Source organism: Chanodichthys erythropterus, chromosome 6 (assembly GCF_024489055.1).
Source record: "Chanodichthys erythropterus isolate Z2021 chromosome 6, ASM2448905v1, whole genome shotgun sequence".
NCBI lineage: Eukaryota > Metazoa > Chordata > Actinopteri > Cypriniformes > Xenocyprididae > Chanodichthys > Chanodichthys erythropterus.
In genome coordinates this window covers 2,717,817-2,732,163 of record NC_090226.1, presented here as the reverse complement: position 1 = coordinate 2,732,163, position 14,347 = coordinate 2,717,817, and the positions used below count along the sequence as shown (strand labels likewise).

The window sequence follows — 14,347 nt, the reverse complement described above, 5'->3', positions numbered from 1 at the left end:
AATTGCAAGTTTTTTCCTCAGAATTGTGAGATATAAACTCACAATTGCAAGAAAAAAAACGCTATTCTGACATTATAACTTGCAATTGCAAGTTTTTTCAACAGAATTGTGAGATATAAACTCGCAATTGCAAGAAAAAAAAACACTATTCTGACTTTATAACTCGCAATTGCAAGTTTTTTCCTCAGAATTGAGATATAAACTCGCAATTGCAAGAAAAAAAACGCTATTCTGACATTATAACTTGCAATTGCAAGTTTTTTCCTCAGAATTGTGAGATATAAACTCGCAATTGCAAGAAAAAAAACGCTATTCTGACATTATAACTTGCAATTGCAAGTTTTTTCCTCAGAATTGTGAGATATAAACTCGCAATTGCAAGAAAAAAAACACTATTCTGACTTTATAATTCGCAATTGCAAGTTTTTTCCTCAGAATTGTGAGATATAAACTCGCAATTGCAAGAAAAAAAACGCTATTCTGACATTATAACTTGCAATTGCAAGTTTTTTCCTCAGAATTGTGAGATATAAACTCACAATTGCAAGAAAAAAAACGCTATTCTGACTTTATAACTTGCAATTGCAAGTTTTTTCAACAGAATTGAGAGATAAACTCGCAATTGCAAGAAAAAAAAAAACGCCATTCTGACTTTATAACTCGCAATTGCAAGTTTTTTCCTCAGAATTGCAATTCTGACTTTATAACTCGTATAACTATATTATAAATCACACTTAATAATCAAGTCAGAATTGTGAGATAAAAACTCAATACTGAGAAAAAAAGTTGCAATTCTGACTTTAAGACGCAATTGCGAGTTTAAATCATGCAATTCTGAGGAAAAAAAATCAGAATTGTGTGACAAAAACTTAATTGCGAGAAAAAAAGTCCAAATTTTGAGTTATAATGTCAGAATTGCGTAATGAACAACTGCGAGAAAAACAAAAAAAGTCAGAATTGCGAGTCTGACTTTAAAACTCACAATTGCGAGAGTTTAAATCTCGCAAATCTGATAAAAAAATAATCAGAATTGCGAGATAAAAAGTCGCAATTGCTTGTTACTTTTTTATTTGGTGGCAAAAACAAGCTTTCATAGAGACTAGACTTTAAACTGGTTGCAAATTAAAAATAACATTAGTTGCAGTCTGAGGCCCTCTATAGTTCATATCCCTGTAAACACCTTCCTCACTTTACAAAGCAAAATAACAAGAACTGCTTCCTGCTTTGGTGCTCATCAAAAAGATTATTTATTAGTATGGCTGTGGAAGACTTTGGAAAGAATGCTGTGTACTCACATTGACACTCAATGTACTGTTGGATTAAAGTGCAGTCTCCTCCACTCTTTAAAAGAAAGTGGTCTACCAAAGAAAGAAAAACCCTCCATTAAATGAACAGCAAATGGACCACACATCGAGGGGCATCAGATGATATTAAAAAACATAAGCCAGATCTACAGGATACAACACGAGACGGAACCGAACAGAGATGCAGAGGGCGGGACAAGGACACAGACGGGAGACTGCAGCTATTCGTGGACCTGCGCCTCACTGCCCTGAAGAGATTGACTGACACCTGTCATTCACCTGTCACCACTAGAACAGACACCGTGACAAATGGGTCTGATAATCAAGGATGATGTTTTTGCAGATCATTCCACCAAGTTGCAGAAATACTGAATTTAGCTGGGATAAATCTTCAAAATAAAAGCTCTATGGTTTAACATTTGAAAACAAAGAAATTAAGACAGCCATAAATATTAGCAGTGTAATTTTATAGTTGAACTGTAAAATACAATTATTATTTTTTTAAAATACATGATTTTTTTTTTTTTTTTGCAGTGAATCACAAGTAGGGATGTGCAACGATTAATCGTTTGCAAAATAAAAGTCTGTGTTTACGTAATATATATATATGTGTTCTGTGTATAATAATTATGTATATATAAATACAGACACATACATGTATATATTTAAGAAAAAGTTTTATATTTATATATTAAACATTTATATTTATATGTAATATAAAATATATATATATAATATATATATATATATATATATTATATATTTAAACATGCATATATTTCTTACATTTATACATGTATGTGTGTGTATTTATATATACATAATTATTATACACAGAACACACATATATATTACGTAAACACAGACTTTTATTTTGCAAACGATTAATCACGATTAATCGCTGCACATCCCTAATTACAATAGTAGTGTTTCTAATATTATTGTATCTTATAACTTTTGAATTTATATTATTATTTTCATATAGATAATCACAATGTTTCGGCCAAACTGTGCAAACAAGCACAGAAAGCCTGTAACTCTTCATTAAGAAAATAAAAATACATAAATATTGCATTTTAAATTGCAATAGCAATTTTATTAGAAAAGCAGCAATTGGATTTTTCCCCCATATAGTTTGCATCTTGCTGCCCTGTTACAAATGCTTAAGTCAGTTTCCTGTTCAATCATGTCATGCACATCACTTGTGGTTTAACAACCACACATTTTGATGCAAAACGACACCATCTTTGAAGTTTTCAGTCAATTTTGGCTTTGCACAGGCTGATGTTCCATACAAGGGTCTTACTGAAGCAAAAAACCCATGCTACACTATACTAATAATTTCTGAAATCAGTGCGTTTCATGGAAATTAATGATAAAAGGATAGTTCAATAAGAGGAATGTTTTTGCCAAGATGTTTGTGGTATGTGGTGCACCACATCAGAGTAGAATAGTGGTTTCATTTCTGCCAGAGAATATAATACTAGAAATGTGTTTTGGAATATTTATTCTTGATTTCTGGGCTCTGTTTTAAACCCTAGTGGCCTTGCTGTGTACTGACTACATAGACACCAACGGTATCCAATCTTCCTGCAGAATTTAGTGCCAACCCTAATTAAACATCAACTAGCAGAATTAACATTCAGAACTTTATCAATCAATCAAAAAGACTTGAAAGCATCTAGTATAAATGACTAAACAGGCCAACCAGCTCACACTAAGACTCTTTCCTCAGACTACTTCCCTCGTTTACGGATTAATTAAACAAGTGCACAGGGATAACTTAGTGACAAACAGCCAAATGAGGGGGGAAAATGTTAAGTAAGACTCCTAGACTGAACACACAGGCGTCGACATGAACACACATGCTCGGTGCAAAAGATCAAGGCCTTCGAGACAGAACAGGTCGTTATGAAAGCAAAGCCGGATAGACAAAGAGGGACAGAAAAAAAAAAAAAAAGAAAAGAAAAATAGGCAACCAAAGGCGAACTCCCATGCTGAATTAGTCAAAGAGGCGATGCAAGGTTAGCAGCACACTAGCAGACGCATGCGTCTCCAACTCACCTAAACTGTTGTTTTCCTTTATGCTTTTCTCCTGCAGCTGTTCTAACCGGACTGGAAAACGACAACGAGAAGATTTTGAGCTCTATACTGACAGATGCTCCTCCTCATTCATTTACTTAGTTACCGTGATATAGATCTCCACCGTTCTCAACCGAGAGTCCAGTACTGTAATACTGCATGATTGTGTATTTTACCTTGCAGCGCCGTTAGTCTCTCATTCGTGAAGTCGTTGTCCGCCTGCAGAGCCTCGATTCGAGCCTGAAGCGACTGTTCCTTCTCTTCCATCTCTTCGATTCTCAGCTGTAGCTCTTTCTTCTCGTTCAGGCCTTTCTGAGTGAGCTCCTCGTGTTTGCCCTCTGCCAACTAAACACATAAGTAGCGGGTTTAGCAATTTAACAGGTTTAATGTGCAACCGTGGGTGATGATAGACATGCCTTGATCTTTTCTGTGAGATCCTTGATTTCATTGACGGCTCCGTTGTATTTGTTGGCGAGTTCCCGGAGCTCTTCCTGTGTGCGTTCGTTCATCTCTCTCAGGTGTGTGCATTCGTCCTCTGTGTTACTCAAGCTCCTCTGCAACACAATAACAGACAGCTGATTGAAACAAATATAATGGAAAACGGCTAATGGATATAACTGGTCATGATGCTTTACATCTAAAACCTCCTGCCATGATAAAATCTATATGCACAGACTCTAAGTTTTGCATACTCCTTTATATAACATAATAAAATACACATTTGTTCTATAATTTAACTGCATTTAAAATAAATCTAGGGCTGCCCTCGACTAAAGATTTGTGTGTATATTAATAAGCCATATAAATCATAATAATGTGCCTTTAGCAGACAGTCTACAAACACTGCTAGTTGACATGTATTTTTTTGGACTATTTTAGTAATTAAAAAGCGTCTAATTAATTGAATTTATGAAACCTATACAATTTAACAACAATTTATTAAAAGATCAACAAAAATTAAATTTTTAGGGCCCTATTAAATACGTCTTATTTCTCAAATTCAGTTTTATTTATTTTTTTACCAAATTCTGTTTTCTGTTTTAAATTTTCTCTCATTAAATTTCATTTTAATGATTTAATTAAATGTAAATAATCAAAAAGCATGTCTAATTGATTTAATTCATAAGAACAACAAAAAAATTACATTAAAAATTATATTTTATTATATATATAAAATTTCTATGAAATGTTTTTGTTTTTTCAGAAATTGTGTTGTGTATTTTAATTTTTCTGGCAATCAAATGAAAGCTTAAAAACAATTTAATTTATCTTTTAATCATATGATATTAAACTTTTTTTGTCAAACAAAGTGCTGCACAACTGCTAAAATAAAAAAAAATAAAAATTGTGATTGTTCCTTAAAAATAATTATTCCTTATTACTATTATTATTATTATTATTAGTGTTAGTATTATTATTACATTGAGATATAGCTAAATTCTACTGTACAACTATAATATATTCCTGTCACAATTACCTTTAAACTTTTATTTTGACAGGTTGACCTTTGAGTTTCTGTGTTTATGATATGCTGATAAGTTTTTTCTCAGATAAAATGCTCACGAAGTGACTTTTCGCACCGCGAGCGTCACGCGTGCCTCAGTGTGTGTGTGGTAAATGAATCCGGTATTAAGACTATAAATATCAGTTTTAAAATGGCTCTTTCATTTTTGCATAATCAATAAAAGATATTTTATTTATTACCTCCACCTCAGACAGTTTTCTGACCACCTCGATTTTCTCCTGAAGGACCCGCCTCAGGGACTCTTTGGCTGTCGTCTCGTAATTGTGTTTGTCCTCTGTTAAGGCTACAAGCTCCTTTCGGATACCGTCTTCTGTTTGGTTCTGAGGAGACAGCATATAGTGATGCAACAGGAAGTCCATTTCTGTGAGCGCATATTCCAAATACTCAAAGCAGACACGGGCCTTACTTTTGAATATGCTTGTAACTGATTCCCCATCACCTCCAATCTAGAGAGTAACCGGTCTTCATCGATTAAAGCCTGTAAAGACCAATAAACAGGCCTTGTTATCATGTCATAAGCATTACATATTCTGAGCACTACTAAACATTCATCTGTATTGAATAATTAATAATTGACTCCTCTTTAATTGCGATGTGTGATGTACCTGCCAGCTGCTCTCTGATGCTTCCTGTGTGCTGGCCAGCAGCCTCTGCAGAGTGGCCAACTTCTGCTCCAGCATCTGTTCTCTGTGTAAGGCCTCCTGAAGGACACAAACAGATCATCAACATTATCTGATCTCTAATATATACACCACTGTTCAATATTTTTAATGATTTTCTGAACAAACTGAACAAAAGAGATACATATTGTGTATACATAAATAAATACATATTGTGCCTTTAATACTGTATATTACATTTTAAGGCCAGTACATAAAATGGACAAACATCTCATCTTTGCATTTTGACACTTAATGTCTGCAGATGGCCTGTAGAGGTCAGTGTTGTTCCATACCTGCAGGTACTGGGAGAGCTGAAACAGTTCCTGAGAATACATACTGGGTGTATTTGCGGACACCTGCATGACAGAAAGAAAAAAATAGTGAAAAAAATATATAAATCTCTGCACAACCTCAGGTCTGTGTGCCTCAACGAAACGCCTTGAATCTATTGAGCATCTTTTCACATGTTGTCCTTGATGCATCTGAATCATCGCAGTCAAAAGCAGTTTTCAGTCTCACCAAGAGAAACTAAAACGACATCTTTTGAAAAGGTGAAAACTGGCAAATAACCTTGAATTAACCCAGTCTAGCTGAATAGGTCCCTTGTTCCTCATATTGTAACCACAATGATCCAAATAGTGAAATCGTGACTCAAGTTGAGTTACATTTATTAAATCCACATGACGAGACACTCCCACAGCAGAGAGAAAGTCGGAAAGAGTATTTTTGAATTGACAGGGTCAGATGCCGCCGTCAGATATAGAAGCGCTATATGCATCTAGAAATGGACGTGACATTGACAGGTCTGCATTCATGGGGTTTAAGGGGGACGCCAGTCTTTCTACACCATCTTCATTGATTTACACATGCATGATTTTGTCATCACAGATGCAGATGATGTCATCATTCTGCAGGCCCCATCAGTGCACTGATGTCATTTGCTGATTGTTTTTCCTAATCCATCTGCCCGAGTTACAACTGAATTTGAAACACTCCCCAAACATTCATTATTAATTCACTTTAAGGTTCCAACATTTAAAAACTGAATCTTCAAACTCAATGTTTTGCATAGCGTAAGAGGTTGTGAGCAATATTAGCTCAAAAAGTATGCATACATAATTGTTCAAAAGTTTGGGATCAGATTTTCTGTTGTTGTTTGACTGAAATTAATACTTTTATTCAGCAAGGACACATTAAATTGATCACAAGTGACAGTAAAAACAGAATGTTACTAATAGATTTCTATTTTAAATAAATCCTGTTCCTCCAACTTATCACAGTTTAGACAAAAACTATTTTCAACACTGATGACAATCAGAAATGTTTGCGCAGCATATGAGAATGATTTCTGAAGGATCATGTGACACTGAAGACTGGAGGAATGATGCTGAAAATTCAGCTTTGATCACATATTACATTTTACAATATATTCAAACAGAAAACAGTTATTTTAAACTAGGGCTGCACGATTATGACAATGTTGATTATTCCCTTGAAATTGTAATTGCGATTAATAATTACGATTATCACAGTTACATTGAATAATGTTTTGAATAGCTTTTACCATTGTTTCAAGCAAATGCTTGTCATATTTTTATGTAAAAATAAAAAAAAGCTGAAAACACTCTTTCTGAATTTTTGTATTGCTTTTCTATAACATTAAGCCTCAAATGTCAACTATACATTGGTTTGGTTTCTTCTTTAAATAAAAAAGTAAACATATGCATGTTATTATAATAGGGGGCTTTCGCAATATGTTGTTTTACTAACTTAGTTAGCAACCAGGGCGGTTCCCCGAGAACAAATGTTCCCCTAGGGCCATTTTCCTAGTTGCTTTCGCACCGCCAGTAGGAACTCTGAAGTTTATTTTGATGGCGATGAGAACATACAGTGTTCGCATTCTCCGTTTTCATTAGTTTACGATCTGTTTAACTGTCCTGTCTAATACGTTATTAGATAGAACTGTTATACAAAGAAAGTAGACAGTCTAGCTCAAAGTCGTGCTAGGTTAAGAGGTCCATCAATCTCCGTTTTCCATGTTTGTAGAGTTGTTCGTGGAGTAAATATATGCTGTGTACATGTCTTTTTAAAAATGGCAGGAGCTGGTGTTTTCACATTCATTCGTTCGATCAATCAGCATACACTTATGTCACAAGTAACCCCCAAACTTTTGAACGTTATAGTGCACTTCACTAAATTAATCACTATAGATATTATGCAAGTTGGGATGTAGCTTGACCCTATTGTGGCTAAGATCTCAACATACTATCAGTAATAGAACTTGATGGAAACAGCATTAAGAGAAAGATGCTATTAGATTTCTGTTTAAGCACTAATGTGATTAAGCATGAGTATATATTTAAAACTTTTAAAGAAAGACACCTCTGTGCATTGCCGGGAATGATTCGCCACACAAATAAATTGTTCCCTATTAAAGCTCCACAGAGGCATCCCACACAGAGGATGGCATGAGAGGATAACTGCATTATCTAACTTCATCTGGACCTCCTCCAGGATTGTTCACAAATACACCATACGGTAAGAGCCGCATGGAAACCTCAGATAGCAGCACATAATGCTTGCTGGTGTCAATTCAAGGCTTTAGCAACAGCAAGGACTTGGAAATCAATGGCATTCATAACACAAGCTTCTTTGAGATGACACCATCCAAAAGACACAATTATACAGAACATAATGAACTGGAACTCATTCATTCATGATCAAGTTTAATCTGGAGAAAAACAACCTGACATTCTGCATACATAACGAAAGAAAATAGTCATGAGCGCTTACCTTATCAATAGCCAGTGGCAGTGGTGCTGGAACAACACTGGAAGAGAAAAAGAGATTGTTAATGGTTTATGGAGAGATCGGGACGGACACTATGCATGAGGAAAGTTTGGTGCAAATATTTGCTAGCAGACTCACTCAACCGATCCAACTTTGCACTGTTAATCTTTTACAGTACAGCCCTTTTATAACTTTGTGAAACAGGTTTTGTTTCATTTACCCATTTTTTTTTTTTTTGACTTAGTTTTAGCTTTTAACTATAATCACCCTGGCTCCCATCAAAACATGACAGCCTTTGTAACATTATATAAGGTAATGTGCAGTATTGCGATATGGCCCATAAAAGGAACAAGTCAACAACTCATTAAGACAAAAATTCAAAGCTATTAATCACAGACATGCTGTTAATCAAAACATTAGATATCAGCTGACTGATTCCAGCCAAGTCACGCCACATTCGGCCATCCAGTTGGCAAAGCTGCACTTAAACCCAGTTTCCTATGCTTAAATGACATAAATAGGCTGTGGGTTCAAAAGGTCAGCAGTGATACCTATGGACTTTGAGCTCTAGAGAAGAAGAGAACAGGCAGAAACAGAATATGAAATGCTCACTGAGACTTTGTGAAATGAATCTAACTGAATGAAGTCTGGAGAACCACCTGACAATCCATAAACCTTGAGGAAAATCAGAAAAACATGCATAATGACAAAACATTCTGAGCAAACATTTATAAGATGAAAAAAGAAACATATGTAACTGGACAAAATATTGTATACTTGTTTGCAAGGTACACACATTTTTGTCAAATAAAATGCTCTTTAAAATTGTATTCATTTCCAAAAGTTTTCAAAGCATGTAATTTGTGATTTCCGTAATGTTTGACAGGTTTTGCATGACTATGGGAATAAAGTAGGAAAGGATAAGTTCTTTTGGAAGGACAAGCCCTTTGAAATGTACTCTTCACCAACTTCCAGTTGGAACAGGAAATACGTCAACAGAAGAAAGCAAATTGCATTCATTAAGCCATTTCATAGGGTCTTAAGTAGGGATGCACCAATATTAAAATTTTGGTCGATACTGATAACCGATATTTATATTTGAAAGCCGATAACCGATATACTGGCCGATAAATCGAAATCAACATTTTTAGGGAATAAATTGGGAAAGGATGAGTTCTTTTGGAAAAAGACAAGCCATTTGAAATGTACCCTTCACCAACTTCCTGTTCGAACAGGAAATATGTCAACAGAAGAAAGCAAATTGCATTCATCAAGCCATTTCATAGGGCTTTAAGTAGGGATGCACCAATATAAAAATTTTGGTCGATACCGATAACCGATAATTCTTTATATTTGAAAGCCGATAATCAATATACTGGCCGATAAATCGAAATCTAAATTTTTAGGGATACACCGATATTAAAATTTTGGTCAATACTGATAACTTGTTATTTTTGAAAGCCGATAACCGATATATTGGCGATAAATCCGAAAATTTTAGGGATGCACCGATATTACAATTTTGGCCGATACTGATAATTCTTTACATTTGAAAGCCAATAACCAATATATTGGACAATAAATCTACATTTAGAGCCTGTAAAAAGCCATGTCCCAAGCATACAATTATAGTGTTCCCATTATAATTTTATGTAGCCTATATGACAGACTTGTGTTGTACATGTTGCACTTCACTGTATTTTCCTTTCTGAAGTGATTTCAATCATATTTCAAGCAATTCAAAACCATCATTGCGAACAGTGCGCATCTGAAGTAAAGAAATAAATCAATTTTTTAATCTGCTTTAATATATCGGCCAAATTTTCTTATCAGGCCAATAACGATAACATTAAAACTGATACCGATATTGTGGCTGATATATTTAAAAACATATTCAACGTGTGTTCAGGACTTGTTCAAACACACATTATTTTCAGTACATTAATTATTAAATGTCCAGCCTTAAACACCTGTTATCCAGATAAGTGAATTATAAAACATGTACAGAGAAAAAAGTAGAGATAGTTCAGGCCTCAACACACCCATATAAAAATTTCCTGCTGGATGTGATTCAGATTTCAAGCATTTTTTCCCACATGCACTGCGTCATTCCTTCAAAAGCCTGCCGATCCCTCTTTTTGTAAATGTCTTGTTACCTGAAGCGTAGGAAAAGCAGACTTTATAGTAAGCTATCCATCAGCACAGCAGATGTCTGGCGGTCTTCACTTCCATGTCTGTGGTCTTAATATTTTCTTTCAGGCACTTTGCAAAAGATCATGCTGTCATGCTCTCTTTAGCCACTTGATAACATGGCTGGATCCTCGTCGCTTGTGCAAAACCAAAACAGCGCAGTTCTGTCCGCTCCACACAGTTCAACACACATCCACGCCTCTCCCACAGGCAGCGGTCAAAGTTCAAGTGCTTGTCATGTGATAGTTCCGAACTCTTCTGAAATAAAACACTCCAAAGTCCCTCAGAGCTCCAAACTGATCTGAAGAGCCTTCAATTTTCATACGCAGTGAAACTCAGGCGGGACAATAGTAGCAGAACCTGATCCCCTGGCTGTCTGCCCCATGGCATCTGCTCAGTAACTCATGCAAAGAAACAAAGCCGACGGGTTGGAGAGCATTCCAGCAGACATGGGGGAAGATAGCGCTTGTGGGATGTTCATAACTAAATACAGTTATGCAATGGTGATCCACAAACATCCTTATAGCAGTGGCACATCACATTACGCAAACAAAGGTTATGTTTAGAACAGCATACAACCACACTAAATCATACTGTACCGTATAGAGCAGTATATATAGTATGTGTACTGTGCAAATTTTATAGGGATGCGCCGATACCAATAACCAATAATTCTTCATATTTGAAAGCCAATAACCGATATATTTCCCAATAAATCAAAATCTTTAAGGATGTACCGATATGAAAATTTTGGATGATACCGATAACCGATATTTCTTTATATTTGAAAGCAGATAACCTATATGTTTGCCGATAAATCTAAATACAAACTTTTAGGGATGCACTGATTTGAACAATGTGGCTGGTACTGATAAAGATATTATTCTTTATTTTTAAATAAAGTTGATAAGGATAACATTAAAAATGAACATATCGGCCAATACCGATATTGTGGCCAATATATTGTGTATCTCTACAAATGTTTATATAATTTTTGAGAGCCAAAAACCAAAACCATGTGCCAAGCACTTCAACATAAATCAAACATGTACAGTAGCCTAGTTTGAACCAGTCTAAGTTTTAAAATTAATTTCACACTCGTTTGGCCAACTTTCTTTATCAAAAAACGAATGCCTAAATACTGCAAACAAGTCATTGGACAACTTTGCTTGCATATAGAAAATTAAAATGCATAATTATGCGAACACCCCATCGATCTTGAACTTGAGTTAGATGCTAGTCAGGATGAATAACTCTCGTTGTGGATACATTCTTCCTGTAACAACGTGCTAAAATACGGGTGTACAAATAATTCACAACATTGTTTTAAAGTAGTGTTCTCATTATATTTTTATGTAACCTGCATGACAGACTTGCGCTGCACATGTTCAAAGTGATTCCAATCATATTTCAAGTAATTCAAAACCATCATGATGAACAGTGCACACCAGAAGTGTCTCAGCTGGAGGAAATAATCCATTATTTATTGACTTTAATATACCGAAATTCTTTATCGGGTGATAACGACAACATTAAAAATGAACACATAGTGGCCGATACCGATATGGTGGGGCTACTTATACAAATGGATGGGGGGAAAAAAAACTAATAAAATGAAAATGAAAAAAAAAAAAGATCTATTTCTGATTTGTTAATTTGAAGTTCAGAACGTTCATGATAGCAACATCTCCCACTGCAGCAGTGAGGAGCTTCAGGCACTGTGTCTTGTGAGTGTGTGTTTATGTAAGCCAGAGATGAGTCACAGTAACCCTCCTGTTCCAAGCCTGCAGCCACACACACACCATTGTTTGAGGTGGTTGTTTCAATATGGCAGTCATGGGCTCACTGATAATTTATGAAGGCTTGCAGATATCAACAGAGCCATGGAAAACACTCTGAATTTGATTGAGTATTTTTTTTTATCCTCCAGGATTAGCGATTAAAACTATTAATATGGCACTGTCAAGGCTGACTGACATGCAAAATTACCAACCACAGTTTGTTCTTTACATGCCATTTAGAAAAACTAATTTGAGACTCATACAGATGCATAGCACCACATATCTAGCTCATGAAGAAAATGTATATATAGACTATAATCCACCCTACCAATCCATCAACCAAATCAGTCACTCATTACAGCACATGGACTACATTTACATGTGCACCAATAATGTGATTATTTCTCATAATCAGAGTAAGGCCTTAATGTAGCAAGATGTTAACATGACACGAGCAGAACTCGAGCAGAATAAGTATGGTTATACCACACTCAGATAGGCATATAGTATGCATGTTAAAGGCCATTGTTTTAATCTACTTCAAATTCAACATAAATTATGGACATACTGGATATTATTTGGCGCCGTGATGAACATCGCAATGCCCGGTTTGCTGCCGTCGCATTGTCTGTGTTGACAGTGATTTGGTGAAGAGAGAACTTCAGAATAATGTCATGGAGTTCATTCATGAAATTGTGTGAACACCACAATATAATGCGATTAAGCCGTTTACATCCCTGTATATTGTGATTAAAATCGGCGTACACCACCTAGTTTAATGCAATTATGCTTACTACGATTATGAGCTTAATTGCATAACTTTAATCGAAGTATTGCGTTTCCACAAGGTGAAGTTTAATCACAATATTGCCAAAATCGAATTATAATCGCATTACGAGAGTGCATGTAAACACACTGATGATCTCAATAGACCTATTTTGTGTTTGCAAACAGCGATGACATTTTTGTGGGCGGAGCCTACCTGTGGCAGAAAATGACAGTTCTATATTGCAGGTTTAAATATTATTTTATCCTGTAACTGCTATGTATGCATGTCCCCTATGAACTGCATATGTGAATATTATGTAGACTTACGGTTTACGTCAAATTCATGGTTTAATAGTAGACTCATCATCGCAGGTTTCATCAGTCCAGTCTGTGACTTGCAACAAACGTCTGCATTTAGCTTCAATAAAAAGCTATTCTATAAAAATTAAGACATTTTTTGCATTACGATTCTGACATCCAAAGGCACAACAAAACATTTCTCTTATTCTATGGATTTTGCCAATTTTCCTCCACTTGTTACCGCTATTTTTCTGCCACCACCATGCGCACGCAGCTGCAAGTGACGCAACTGTGACATCTGCTCCAAATTGGTCTATTGACCCGTACTTTTGTGAATGACAACTACAGTCAATCAGAATGTATTTGATGTGTATCAAACTGCTTTGAGAAGCAGGAGTTTGGGCCGATGAGATTAATACCGAAATAGAAACCAAGCGATCAACAAAATTGGACTGAGCAGAATAGCATTTGCAGAAATTAAATGACTCACAAGAGAACCAATAAAGTGTGATTGGCAGATTGGAAATCCATTACAAAATCTCTATGAGTAAACTGGAAACAATGTCCCACTTCTGGTTCTGGTCTCCTGCTGAAATCTGTGATCAATTACAGTGGGAAAGAGAATGGTGAGAGTTCACCCAGTAGAGAAAACAGGACAACCCTGTCCAGTATTTCAATCTGTCGCCCTCCAGATGGAAAATAAAAACAATCAGCAGCCAGCAACCCATCCCTCGATGACTATCACATCTCCTTTGATAAATCTATCCATCCCTACTCACAGAGCAACAACACAAATCTCCCTGAAAGAGGCTAAGCGAACATCATCAAGTGGAAAGAGTGAAGACATTGTGCTGAGAAACTCAAAAAGCAGGGAGATATCTTAAGCAGATGTCTTTTGTCGACTTGCTGGAAAGAATTTCAGCCGGCTAGTGGGAAGTAACGCTC

The 14,347-nt window shown here is 35.7% G+C and overlaps 1 protein-coding gene across 5 annotated transcripts in view; it reads right to left on the bottom strand.

Moving 5' to 3' along the window:
• The window catches only part of slmapa (sarcolemma associated protein a), a 69,722-nt gene that overhangs the window by 25,276 nt on the left and 30,099 nt on the right, over positions 1-14,347 (bottom strand). For 2 of the 5 annotated variants that reach the window (XM_067387718.1, XM_067387717.1), the window contains exons 4-12: positions 8,367-8,403; positions 5,867-5,929; positions 5,517-5,612; positions 5,318-5,389; positions 5,091-5,231; positions 3,803-3,940; positions 3,563-3,731; positions 3,369-3,419; positions 1,296-1,358 (exon numbers count right to left, since the gene is read on the bottom strand). In XM_067387718.1, the coding sequence (XP_067243819.1) occupies positions 1,296-1,358; positions 3,369-3,419; positions 3,563-3,731; positions 3,803-3,940; positions 5,091-5,231; positions 5,318-5,389; positions 5,517-5,612; positions 5,867-5,929; positions 8,367-8,403 (830 nt within the window). Of the gene's footprint in view, positions 1-1,295; positions 1,359-3,368; positions 3,420-3,562; positions 3,732-3,802; positions 3,941-5,090; positions 5,232-5,317; positions 5,390-5,516; positions 5,613-5,866; positions 5,930-8,366; positions 8,404-10,519; positions 10,891-14,347 lie in introns of those variants that run through there. The other 3 variants (XM_067387720.1, XM_067387719.1, XM_067387721.1) reach the window with 2 other exon arrangements.